Source organism: Drosophila nasuta, chromosome 2R, assembly GCF_023558535.2.
Source record: "Drosophila nasuta strain 15112-1781.00 chromosome 2R, ASM2355853v1, whole genome shotgun sequence".
Taxonomy (NCBI): Eukaryota; Metazoa; Arthropoda; class Insecta; order Diptera; family Drosophilidae; genus Drosophila; species Drosophila nasuta.
Genome location: NC_083456.1, coordinates 1880084 through 1894646, shown reverse-complemented (window position 1 = coordinate 1894646; position 14563 = coordinate 1880084). Strand labels below are relative to the sequence as shown.

The 14563-nt window shown below is 36.9% G+C and overlaps 1 protein-coding gene across 3 annotated transcripts in view; it reads left to right on the top strand.

The window, feature by feature from the left end:
- The window catches only part of LOC132786727 (homeobox protein homothorax), a 114316-nt gene extending 111800 nt beyond the window's left edge, over positions 1-2516 (top strand). For 2 of the 3 annotated variants that reach the window (XM_060793349.1, XM_060793347.1), the window contains 2 exons: positions 328-386; positions 628-2515. In XM_060793349.1, the coding sequence (XP_060649332.1) occupies positions 328-386; positions 628-788 (220 nt within the window). In that variant the 3' untranslated portion in view covers positions 789-2515. Of the gene's footprint in view, positions 1-327; positions 387-627 lie in introns of all 3 variants that reach the window. The other variant, XM_060793348.1, reaches the window with a different exon arrangement.
- Positions 2517-14563: the final 12047 nt, after the last annotated feature.

Genomic DNA, 14563 nt, shown 5'->3' with positions numbered 1-14563 from the left:
ATAACCAAAGTCGGCACTGGGCTTTGTAAACCAGGCAACCATTCCCAGCTCCCATTCCCCATGCCTCATGCCCCATGCCCCATGCCCCATGTCCCATTGATGTGGCCCGACTCTCGTTTGGCGAGCAAAAAGTGTGACTCTGGCAAAGATTTGGTTTAGTTTATGGCTAAGTTGCGCACATAAAGCAGGCTGCTGAAAATCTCGGCAGTCACCGTCTAAAATCATTTATAAATAATTCATAAATCCAACTGTTGTCTTCTGCTTAATTAAAAAATAAGAAAAAAACTCAAACTAATATCCATTGCTCTCTGCTTTTGTCTCTTACAGGTTCATCAATGCGCGCCGAAGAATTGTGCAGCCAATGATCGATCAATCAAATCGAGCAGGTAAATATCACAACCAACCAACCAACCATGCCCCCAATCCAATGCCCCATCCTCCCTCCTTAACAAACCAAAAAAAATATCCATAACTATGAAATGGCGCAAAGCAAAGAGAAAGAGCAATTAGGAGCTTTGACTAATTTCGAACGCAATTTCTAATTATTGACATTTTTTTCTCTCTCTCTCTCTCTCTCTCTCGATCTCTGTCTCTCATTGCAACATCATCAAACGCAACTCTCAACAGTTTATACACCGCATCCAGGTCCCTCCGGTTATGGTCACGATGCCATGGGCTATATGATGGACAGCCAGGCGCATATGATGCATCGTCCGCCCGGCGATCCTGGCTTCCATCAAGGCTACCCCCACTACCCGCCCGCTGAATACTATGGCCAGCACTTGTAATGTAACGTTAGCGATGGATACGCGACGCATCCCGAGGCCACAAACGCATCGCAGTCCGTTGGTGGAGTTGAAGTTGGAGCTGCAACCGGAAGCGGAGCTGAAGCTGAAGCTGAAGCTGTTACCAAATCCATCAACGATGGACGAGCGGATGTGGAAGGGAAACCAAATGCAGACGGAAACCAATGTTGAGCAGCAAGCTGATAGCGACAAAGCCAAAATCATAGCTTAGAATTACTACTACATAGCAGAGGAACTGGAATAGGACTCGGAACCGGAGTCGGAATCGGAGTCGGAGCTGGAACCGATCTGGACAGTTGAACAGAAATGACAAACCGTGTGGCAATTTCAATCATGTAATAGATCGCAGTAAAATCGTAGTAAAATCATAAGAATAACAAAATTATAATGAAAGTGATGATGATATTAGCAAATAGAAAGAAAGGCATGCGCAACAACAGAACCAACAGCAACAACACCAACTGCAGCAGCAACAATATTACCAACAACAACGTTAAATGAACTTTTTTGTGTATACCTTAAAATTAAATAACTTCAAGAAGCAACAATAGAAGAGGACGTCGAGCACGAAGATATTTATGCATAAAGCAAAATGAAACGCTTAGGTCTAAGTTAAATGAATACAACAACAAAAAATACAGACATCAACAAAAACAACACACACACACACACACATGTACACACACTTAAATATTTGACAAACAACATGGAAATATTTACTAATTGAATTCTTACATGCAAATCAGTACGTCAAAAGCTACAAAAGGCAATATTTCGAAGCATGAATTTAGGCGCAATCCAAATCCAAATCCAAAACGAAAACATAAGCTACAGTTTGAACGACTGCAAACAATAAAATAATAATTGATTTGTTTGTTTTATAAAACTATTTTTTTAATTTGAATTTAGTAAAGAATGGATTTCTTAGCAACCAAAATTGACCACAAGCTGCGTACAATTCTTTTCAATCCATTTTCGAAAATGCAACAAAAATAAAAATAAAAATAAAAATAAATACAAAACACAACAAACAGAACAGAACAGAAAAGAACGAATGTGAAGCAGAGGGGGGGATAATGTTCTCTAGATTTAGTTTCTTTGTTTATTAATGTAAGAAGTCAGTTGAAGTAAACGCTTTTGTTTTCTTATATGTAGTAGATACTTACCTTGTTTGTACGTATGCATACAAATGTACATATATGAACAGAACGATAACTAATTAAAACTAATGATAATTGATTAAATACCAACTATTTACTTTCATATATATATACATATGTATAACCACGTATCTATATATGGAAACATATATCTTAGTTTTAACATTACATATTATTTAAATTAATTAAATTGTTTTCTAATTTTACGCAGTGCAAAACTTAAACGAAAGCAAAACTGAAATTGAATTTAAATTGGATCACTACAATTCTTTGATTATTTTTCTTTGTGGAATGTATTGAATTTCCTATTGTGTGTGTATTTTGTAGTATTATCTCCAAGAAAATCGCATCTTCGACAATGAATAAATACACTAAAAACCGAACACACAACTGAGGAGCTACACACAAAAAAATTGAAAAACAATTAACCATAAATTATAAATGATAAATGATAAGCTTGCGAGTACACATAATCATATGTACACACATACATACGTATACACAAACATACATTTACATAACATATACAAAATAATAAATAAATTATGTATAATTTTAAATTCTAATTTAATTTATGTATTTTAATTTGTATGCGTTATATTTAGTTACTATTATGATTATTATTATTATTATTATCATTATTATTACAATTACTTAATTTAATTTTAAACACAATACAAAATGGAAAGATTAAATGATGAAAATACGAGTAAAATGCATCTTTGATAAATAATTGCAAAAATAACATTTCTTGTGTTTGTATTTGATTTTTGATTCATACTTTCTGCAGCAAGAGGTCATTTCCAGTTTCTTATTTTATTTTTCCGACTCGCAATGCAGTTTTGGGTGAGGCTTTGGGGTTCGCTTTCCTAAAATATTAAGGCAATTGAACTGATTTCAACTAGAACAAGTGCGTTTAAATTGAATTTACACAGTTGAAATACCAAATTTATGAAAACTAATATCGAAACGAATATACGTAAATGTAAAGAGAAACAAACTGAAATTTAATTAAGTGTTGTACAATTTCATTTTGAATATACGAGCACTGCTACCATACTATTAACAATGTGTGTGAGCAAGTAAGTACCTTTTTATAGCTCTAAAACACGAATGTGCTATATGTACTATATCCTTTGGCTTTTTACAAACAAATTAACCGAGAGCTTCTTTCCTGTAAAAACTCCTGATTTCCTTATACTATTTACATCACACATAATAGTATTGAAAACACACGCACACTCATCTAATTATAACTACTATACTGGAAACAATCATTCAAACGTATACGAACTTCTTAAAGAATACCCCTGGACAAAATTATATTATTGTTTTGCACGAAAAGCAACAAAAAACAAGCTATACAAATTTATTTACAAATTGCTAATGGCAAATGTTTTTCAGCCAGACCTAAGTATTTAAAATTAAAAACAAAACGAAACATGGAAACGCAAATTGCAAAATTTTCATTAAATATATACAGAATTATACGATTTATGCATCGATAGTAATATATTAGACTTTATGGTAGTTATCTAATCAATAAAAACCATTGACTTGAGAAATGATTAAACGCAAATTGTACAGAACGCCTTAAACGAAAACCCCAAAATTAATTGAGCGAAAGATGTATACGAGTACTATATTCATATATATAACTTATATATTAATATATATGTGTGAATAAGAGAATATATTGAAAGCTATGAATATTTAGATATATTATTGCTAATTTTCGAAATCCAAAATAAATAATATAAAATATGTATGTATGCTTAATAACCTAAGCACAAGGAACCAAAATTCAGTAAGGACGAAGTAGAGCAGGAATGCGAACCATCGGTTAACATGTTGAGATCAAGCAAGAAAGAAAGAGAAATGGATTAAGAAATAGTTTCTAGAATTGACTGTTTCCTTGCTTGTTTATATTCGTATCATCTACTGAGTAGATTCGATATTCCATTCTTGTCCTTTCTCTCTCTCTCTCTCTCTCTTTCGTGGTGCCAGCATGTTAACTTCTACCAAGACACTTTGAATTGTAACTAAAAGCTTGTAAATTAAATCCTCTGCACGAGAATTAATTTTGTATGTGGTGACCGCTTGGCTTGGCAGTGTCAGTTGTGTCAGTGTTGATAAGCGTTACTTGCAAGTAAGTAGTATAAAAGGAAGAAGAAGGGTTGAAAACTAATTTAAGTAAAACCAAAACACAATTAATTATAATAAAAATATTTAACAAAAAATACAAATATTGTACATGAAATGAATTTTAAAGCTTTTTGTGTTTCAACCTTTTTTCGTATAAGAATTTAAATTAAAATGTGATTTTTCTCGAAACTTTAATGTATACGCCGTAAATATTTAATATGATTATTAAGAACGACAGCAACATTTAATACGATGATTATATTTACATACTAATAATATATTTAATAATTATTGTACATTTTTGATAAACTCCCATTGAAAATATTTTGTAAATAGCGGAGGAACCCGCCTAAATTATAAAACCATCATAATTAAACGCAAAACTGAAACAAAAAACAAACAAACAAACAAAAAAACAAAAAATATACTGTATTTAAAGCTAGATTTTAATGACCGGAGACAAATGCAACCCTGAGCATAGACTAAAAGTGCATAAACGATCTATACAACTTACAACATACCCACGAGACAGCATATGATGATCTATGTACATAGCGTATGTAGAAGAGAGCAAAGAAAAATAAAAAAGAGTATGTGAGAGAGAGACACAAATACTCATAGAACAAGAGAGGTGCGGGTGAGCGATTGAGCGAGATAGATAGTGTGCGCTCGATGAACAGAGTTAGAACAGGAGAGAGAACTAGCTCTGTAGTTGCAATAAATAATCAGATTAAACATAAAACACAAAATATTGAATCACAAAGCCAAGGCAAAAGCAAAACAAAATAATACAAAAACTAATATATTTATATGAAATAAATAAATCAGTGTTTGTGCGTGTATAAATTAACTTTAACCAAATTTTTAGGATTAAATATAAAAGAAGAAAACAAAAAAACAGGAAGTAAAAGAGAGATGAAAAGTAAACTTGAATATATTTAAAAAAAAGATAAGTATCATTAAATTAATAAAGTAATTGAAGCTTCTATGTAAAGAAATAAAAAACAAATCTTAAGATTATGAGAAATTGGAGAATTAACTAGATCAACTCGATGAATGTAATAAAAAAGTGAACGAAATAGAGATGGCAAGAAGAAGATGAAGAATATGAAGAAATAGGGAGAGCAAATGAAATGCAAAATATGAGAAAATATTGAACATAATTTTCAATTGTAATAAATTATGAATAAAAGATAATGAAAACCACAAATGTTCTTTCTGTGTTTCCATTGATTCTCAGCATGCGAATTCCCAGCACTTTATGCGATTTGCACTGGACATTTGATGTGGGTGTCTTTATGCCATTTGCCATCTGATAGTCAGCTGGTCAGCTGGACAACTGTATATGTACCAACACTTTCGTATGCCCCGATGACCAATGCGTTGCGTGCAGTATCTTCTTGAAAGACCCAGCCAATATAATTGAACAATAATTGCCGCGAACTTTCATGAGGGGCACACGCTTCATCGAGCTTCCTTTGCTCTCCTTTCGTGAGCTGGAGTTGGCATTAGTTGGTCATCAGTTGGTGTGAAGTGGACTCTTCTTAAGGTTTCCTTTTTTCGGCAGCCGCTACTAATTTCAAAACAAATTCAATGGCACAGCAGCTGTGCAGATTACCACGCACCCTGCCACCACACTCACTCACTCACACATAGAGACACACGCACACACGCTTGACCAACAAATTCAATTAATATTAATTAGCCAAGGTGCTGAGCTGGTTGGCTGCTTGGCTGTTTGGCTGCTTGGCCGCACGCTGCTCTGGACGCTGTTGCTTCTCTCGCTCTTCCATACAAATGGAGTTTTAATCATTTTCCAAGTGTGAAAATTAGTTGCGTTTAAGTTCCCTATAATTAGTGGCTGGCCTGCTCGGCACACATAACATTAGACATTAGAAAGACGGCAGAGGGAGGCTCATTTGTGACACCACCAACGCAACGCAACACACACACACATACACACGCACATACCGCCATTTAGGCTCACCCCACTGTCCGCTCTGTCTGCAGCTGTAATTACTTTTACGAGCTGTTTACAGCTGCTCCAAGTGCCAATTATGCGGTGGCGTACAACATTCCGAGCTGTCAATTTATGCAAATTTCTTATATATTTGCCCAAAGTTTTTTCCTTTTTCTCGCTCGCGCATTGTCCACCTACAGAAAGTTCTTCTTATTTTACATTTGTACGAATTGCAGTCGACTATCCACCCCCCCTCCTTCCTACTGTGTAGCTCCTCACCTCAGCGGCATAACAGCAGTTAACGGTAATCTCCCAACATCCATCCCCTGGCAGTCAGTCTACTTTGAACTTGTTGTTTCTGAAACTTTAATTTATTTTCATTGCGCATTTTGATGCTCGTAATTCCCTCGTTATTGTTGCCTCCTGTCGCCTGCTGATGCTGCCCCTTCCCCCCTCTTCCTTATCCTCTTTCCCCATAGTTCTTGTGTTGTTATTGTTGTTATAATGTCACGCTTGGTGTTGGCATCATTACTTTTTACCATTGTGTTGTTGTTCTCGCTTTGCATATGAATATGATTTCAGAGAGACGGAGACAGAAACACAAAGTAAAAAATATATTGTAAACTGCGCTTACAAAAGCCACAGCCTCATCCGAGTTCCCATGCCCTGTCCTTGCCTCTGTCCCTGTTTCTGTTTCTGTTCCTGTTCCAGGTCCCGGCTGCAGCCTGACAAGCCCAAACCCAACCCATCCCAGCCCATCTCAGCCCAGCCCTTGCCTTAGTCTTTCCGTGGTGGTTGCTATTTTAATTTCATATTTTTTTTGCAGAGACTTTACTGCGTACACTCCACTTTTATAATTTCAAAACAGATTAATGTTGCGCATATGTGACACCATTTTATGCGACGGGTTTATCTCTTTTATGGCATCATCATCGTCCTACTCTGAACGAGCCATATATACCAATGTGTCGCATATGGATTCCCACGTCTGAACAAGGTTCTAGACAATTCTGGACTAGATAATGTTAGTCTTGCTTCTATCATAATACGCGATTATTATATTAAGCATTGATTAAATAAACTTGTAATATATTGGGCAGTTTTCAAAACGGAAGATCTAGAACAAGTTTTCAATAAATTTACAAAGTTATATCCGTACCATAATTGTCGTCATTCGAAGAAGTAATACGATAAATCAAATCTCAAGAAGATTGAAATCATCGTTCTGTAATATAGTTATAATTTAATGTATTTACTTATAGTAAATTTGGTGCGAGTCTTGCACAAAGTATAACCCAATTCCTATTTCTAAATATATACAAGATGATTTTAGGAGAGCATCAAGATGATAGTCGTATATATCCTAATGTTAGCATGTAGAAAAGTATGTTCACAGAAGAAAGTGCTAAAGCAAGACTAAATTATTAATCAAGATTGTATGACTTCAAAATTGAACCAGTAAACTAATATCTTAAATCAACATAAACAAGTAAGAAAATTACAGTCGAGTGTGCTCGACTGCGAGATACCCGCTACCCATTTTTAATAAAGGCAAAATATTGCGGTATTATTTTCAAAATATACCGAAGATACTAAAAATATACCAAATGGTATGTTTGGTATATCGATATAGTACACCATTCAAAATATACCATAGACGGCACAATAAACCAGATTGTCAGCCAAAGTAACTAAGACCCCTAGTAAATAGGCGTTTTTACTCATACAAAAGTATTTCTTTAATAACTTCGACAGTTTTTATCTGATCGCAACCAAATTTTCAGGAATCATAACTACTATAGTAATTATTGTAATTCGCAACTCTAGCTTTAAAATTACTCTTGTTTATCGATTTTTTTGATTTACGGGGGCGTGGCTAAAATTTGAAACAAACTTGATCTGCGAACATAACAAATGCTGTCGAAAAATATTATAGCTCTATCTCTTATAGTCTCTGAGATCCAGTGTTTTATACGGACAGACGGACAGACAGACAGACATGGCTTGATCGTCTCGGCTATTGATGCTGAGAATATATATACTTTATAGGGTCGGTGATGCCACCTTCTACCTGTTACATACATTTCCTGCCGGCACAAAGTTATAATACCCTTCTACCCTATGGGTAGCGGGTATAAAAATTCTACAAATTCTAGATGCACTTATTATGTTTGCACACAAATCAAGCTTGTTTCAAATTTGTTGCCACGGCCACATCCGCCACCGCAAATTGACAAAAATCAAATAACAAGCGTAATATTAAAGCTTGAGTCGCGATTTGCGATACGTAATAAAAATTATAGCTTCAGTATTTATGATACCTGAAAATTTGATTGAAAACACATACAAATTGTAAAAGTTATTTACCAAATATAGCCTTTGGTATATTTTGTTATTTTTGCGGTATGTCAATTTGGTATACTTTAAGAATAATACCGCACTGTTTTGGTTTTATTAAAAAGCGGTAGTGGGTATCTTACAGTCGGGCAGAGTTGACTGTAGCTTTCTTACTTGTTTAATTTTAAAACAATGATTAAAGACTGAATTTTTGACTTAAGATTTTTTAAATCTGAAAATCTTGATTCAAGATTTTTTTTAAAAAGACCGAAAAGATGTTAAATCAAATTTGCAATCTAGATTTTTTCCTTACTGCAATTTATGCAGAGTTTTTCTCATGGGATTTTAAAATAAAATTGCTGTATATTACAAACACAGACTCCAATAATACAATTTTATGATGAAATGAATAAATTTTAGAACATCTAATGTAGATTTGCCGAACAAATTAACGCACAACAACTGCATTATTTCATCAACAATAAAAGTCTTTTGTGCTGCGAATGAAATTTATACCCAATCAGCAAAAGCTAATTTGGTTAGCTAACTTTCAGTCAGAGTCAGAGCTACCAAAGAATTGTTCGGAGGCAAAAGCTATTGTCTTTTGTAATGCGATATGAAGTCTATTCATGGTAAAGCTGTCAAGGCATCCATCCTCATTGGAATTGCCTCGAGCTATGAATTTGAGTTCAGTCCGAGGCTCATTAATGCACTTTACATAATCGCAAAATCATTCAGACGACGATAACAATGGAAGACAGCGACTATTCAGGGACTATAGTACAATGAGAATGTGCGCCACACAGTTGGAGTCAAGTTGGTTTGCATTTTGAGAGTGAGTGTCAGTGTGATTGTGAGTGTACTACAAGTAAGTATGAATCTCAATGGGAATGTGAACGTAAGTATGCGCGTGGGTGCAAGCTACAAAATGAATTGAAATGTTTTCGGATAATTTAAATGACTTAAATTATGTAAATTGTCGCAGCAGACAAAGACTTTACAATGCGTGATGGCGCGTCTCGTTTGCCCCCACTTCCCTTCCCCATACCTTTCTCCATCTCCTTCTCATTGCCGATCTCGATCTGAGTTACTAGTTGGTCGCATTGTCAACTCTTGTGTCGTCCGACGTCTGTCGTGAAATGCATCGCACTCGATATAAATAGTGTGGAGAAAGAGGGCAGAGTCGTAGCCGCGCTCATTGCCATCAGCATCAGCATCAGCCCGCACTAGATTCACTTACAAATTTAATTAAGTTCAATTGAAAGTAACACCACGGCAGTTGTCGTCGTCGTCATCGCCATCACTGGCATCGTTGTCTGAGAGTAAGAGAGGGAAGCAGAAGAAGAAACGAGATGAAAGCGACATAAGCTCCACGCGGAATCGTCGGCTTGGGCAATGTGGCGACAATCCAAAAACTTTGTTTTGACAATTGATACAATGAAAAATTTAGTGCAATAAACGACGACTTGTCTGTCCTCTTGCCGCGTGGGCTGCCTGTTTGCTTGGCGGCTTTTCAGTTTGCTAGTCTGACTGGATTGTAGTTGCAATATCGCATCATATGCATGAATAGTGTGGCATGCGGCATGCGGCTGCAACGATCCGCTTTACACTTTCATCTAAAAGCGCATTGCATGTGTACTTGCCCCATTTAAGCGTTGCGTGAAAGCTCCTGGCATTGCTGTCATCATTTTTATGTATCTGTTTCTACGTATCAGTTGATGTCTAAATTTACATAATTGAATTTGTTTGCTTGATTGTCGAGCTGTCGATGCGCAGACCCGCCGCGGAGGCCACTCACAAAAATGACAATTACTAGTTCCGGTCGTTTGCAGTTTGAAGTGCCATTGACACAGGCCACAAAGACTGATGCTTAGTTAGACGAGAGTGATACGAGAGCCGGAGGAGGAAAGCGGAAGGAGGAGAGTACACACAACAGTCGGTAGTCTGTAGTGAGAAGAGGGCAACCCTCATGCCGAGAGTAGTCAACGAGAAGCGCAAAAATCAACGCAATTTGTCAATAAAAATGTAACTCGAACAGATTGTGAAGTGTGCGAATGTGCTCGAAACAATAGCAGGGCATAAATTATAGTCCGCATACTCGAATGCGAGTTCTAGTAAACCACACTCGGATTGGTCTCGTTACTGGCTGCGGGCTTCTCATTCAATTCATTCCCCTGGCGGCATTTGGGATGCTCACTCTGCTTGACTTTAATGAGTATAATGATTTCCAATGCAGATTAAATGATCAGATTATGCGCTTCTTCAGATTCTCAAGTGGACTTTTGGGCTTGGATACTAAGTGAGTTAGTTTCGCTACAAAATTGTATCTCGATTTATAAAACTTTTCTAGTCTATGGATTAAAAGAACAACAAAAAGTTTAAGCGACATATATAATTCTGAATTTAATAAAGAAGGGATTTAAAAGGAATATTTCACAATAGAATTAACAACGTAGTAGATTTTGTAATAAAACATATTTTTTCGAGCGAAAGTGAGAAAATCCATTGAATCATTTTAATTAAAGTTAATCAATTGCAGTTTTATATAGAAATTAGCTCTCATTTGATATGCCATAAATAAAATTTGCAATCAATTTTAATGGATTTGACTGCAATCAAATGTGTTGTCTGCCAGTTGACTTTTAGACTGCCGTTCTTACTCGTAAAATCTTGCAAGAAGTTTTATACAAAACATTCGTAGAATGTAGACTAAGCCCCACCCTCTTGGAGTAATTTTGTGACGCCCACTTTTAGTTCGAGTGCCAGCAAAAATACAAAAGTAAATTCTATTGAAAACATGGCAGGCTGAAACGACAGTTGAGTTTTGTTGGAATGCATCTGCATTTGTTAAGATATTGCAGATGCGGCTAGCACAGATACAATGACTTGTACAATAAAGTAGAATACTATTGAAAGAGTATGAAATGCATGTACAAACAAATAAATGCGTCTAAACCGACTATTGGAATATTTCACAACAAATTTGTACAGCAGTTGGAAATGTGTGTGTTGTCTTGTGTCCAACATTTTGCGCATGTCAACAAATTTGTTGCAAGTGGGCAAAATTATAAAAGTCGCAATAATTTCTTAAAATCCTTGAATATTTTTGGCTGCCATGTGTGTGAGAGGGAGGGATAGAGAAAGAGAAAGATAAAGACCCATATAATACTTGAATATGTTGAAGGAGTCTCAGACTGCATTGTTGTTGCAGTTGACAATGATGATGATGATGACGTTGTTGCTGCATTTTATTTTATGCTTCCTTACGTTTTTAAGACGAACGCAGAACTCAAACTCAAACTCTAACTATCCCAACTTCGACCCACGCATACATACATATTTCGGATTTGTGTGGGGTTGTTTATATATCCGCACTTAATGCTTAATTCAGTTACATCTGCTCTGTGCTGTGCTGTGCTCTGCTTTGCTTTTGCCGACTCGTCGAGTTGGTGCCGTAGCATTTTCAACGTTGTTGTTATTGCCGCTGCTGGTGATAGCATTGACAATGACATCATCATTATTGCGTGCTCCGAGCTTCTTCAACTTTAGCTTCCTTGCGAAAACATATTTGTACACATTCGAGTGAGTATATAGAATGTATGTATGAGATTGCGGTCGTCGTCTTCTTCTGTTCTTCGACGTCACATCTTTGTTATATTTTTGCACAAAATAAATGAAGTAAAGTAATATTATTGCACTTAGACCACATTAAGCTGTACGTGGCAATATGCGATGCTGCCACACTGCCACGAGGCGAGGGGTGGAAAGACATTGGGGCTTTACTTAGTTTTCAAATTTAAGTGCCAAGGATTTTCTACGAAATTAGCCAAAGAAATGCCAACGGCAGGCGAGAGACAGCAAGTTGCGACATCTTGCGCAACCCTGTGCTAATAAAACCATAATCAAGTATACGCACTTACGATGCTGCAGTTATTCCACTTCTGCTTCTATATCTACTTTCCTCTCCCAATCCCATTCCCATTCGCATTCACAGCACTGAAATACAGAGACAACTCTCCTTCGCTCTTTGTTAACAATGGAAAATTGCTGTTGACATGATTTTGCACTCTGCCATCGACTGCATTCGGCAATTAGATTTCTCTCTCCTACTGTTTCGAATTTGGTTTCAGATGCGAATCGTTTTGGTGGACACCATTGCAAAAGTGCAGCGTTGCAGTTCCCATTGCGTAATGTGCGGCTGTCAATTTGTTTGAATTATTTGCCAACCTCTTCTCCGTCCTATTCCTTCTCCTCCTTCTCCTGCTCCATTTCCATCGCCAACACTTTGTTTTGCTGGCGAGAGCCGACTCTCAAACAGCAAATCGAATCTCCTCAAATTTACCCCGATATTCCGGACTAGATTCCGGAGCTAAGTCCGATACCCAATGCCTGCGGCATCTAGGTGTCATTTATGCAACAGTTTGTGTTTTATGACTCACGGCCGATGCTTTGGGCAGGAACACTTGACCATTTTTGGTGGGTTGGTTACTTTTGCAGACCATAAAACTAAAATATAATTATTGCCAAACCTTTTTATGCCAGCGGGCTTTTCAAAAAGCCTGCCACATTCAGTAAGCCGGCAGGGTAAAGAGAAAGGCAGACTCCGACTGCATCCCAGACTCAAGCTTTCAAATGAGGTTTTAAGTCTTAATAAATATGTGAGGCGACGGACTTACCATCGTTAAATGATATATGCATGTGTCCGAGTATCTATAGCTAGCTGTGTAGGGTATATCCCTAGATTTAGCTACCTCAAGTACTATGCTAAAATAAGCGATTACTCAACGCACAAAATTGAAAATGTACACTAAAAGCATAGTTGAAGAAGAGACAAAATTTTCGACTACATTACAAGCATTGAAATATTATTATAAAATAATAATTAATTATTAAACTTAAAAGTAAAATCACAATGTTCAAACTGCAACTATTGATATTCATGGTGCACTTTCCCAACTTAGTATCAATATTGTGTAAGTCAAATACCTTCACAATCGAAGAGTATACTTCAACGAACTAGCTGACTCAGGTTGTACTACTCTCCGAAGGGAGCTCAGAGGAATGGAAATAGTGTACGTAAGTGTTACGTCCAAAAAGCCACAAAAATCTCATAAAAATCGCAAATTGAAAGAGGGCCCAAAGCGGCCAACAAAAGAGCCGCTCGAAGCAGAGCTAGGCGCTGACAGAAGACAGAAAGAGAGAAAGAGAGAGAGAGAGACAGTCAAGACGGGCTCAAACACTTGAGTCTTGACCAAGTTCTCCAGATTGCGGACTGCGACTGAGATTCGTTGTGTATTTGGTAGGTGGACACCACTTTAATTAGCCTGTGTTCGCGCTCGCGCGTTGGCACTGAAATTTCTGACCCACAAGCAGATGAACAGATGGACATTCGTCTGGTTGGTTGGTTGACTGACTGACTAACTGTCTGACTGTTTGGTTAAATAGCTGGTTGCCTCATCATTCGATTACAAGAATAATGAATGAATGTTCAATAAAAGTGAACCAATAATGACTTGCTTTGGGTTTTTTTTTTGTGCATTGCTCCGTTCTCAACTCTGATTCCATATCCTTGTATAATGATTGGCTTTTGTGATTCTACATGCCTTTGGCGCGTAATTAATTTTTGCAACAATTTTTCATTTCGTATCACTGAATGAAACAAACAACCGCAGGAGAAGACCAAACGAAGGGAAAAGGAAAAACAAGCAAAAGAAATGCTAAGTTTGCTCAATGAAAAGTGCCAAAAGTAATTAATTTCATGCGAAATGCAGCGATGCGCACTAAGATCTCTCTTCTCCTCCCCACCTCCCGTCTCCGTCTCCATCTTGCGGCTGCTCGTTCTTTTCCTGCTGTTGTTTTACGAGTCGCTCCGACTGTTGTTTGCCACCGTGTTGCATGTTTTTGTCATCTGTGCTCATGTGGCGAAAAATTACTCATGCAGGGCAGCCAAAGTCGATTTCCTTGCCATATTTTCGCATTTACACTGATAATTGCTTTAATTTTCTATTAATAAGCATGGGAGGATCACGGGAAGCTGCTAACAATTAGCCGCTATGTTGCATGCGACTTATGACATGGCACGGCCAGACTGCCGGACTGCCAGACAGCCAGACTGTCAAACTGCCAGACGGCTAGAATTCTGGGGAAAATACTAA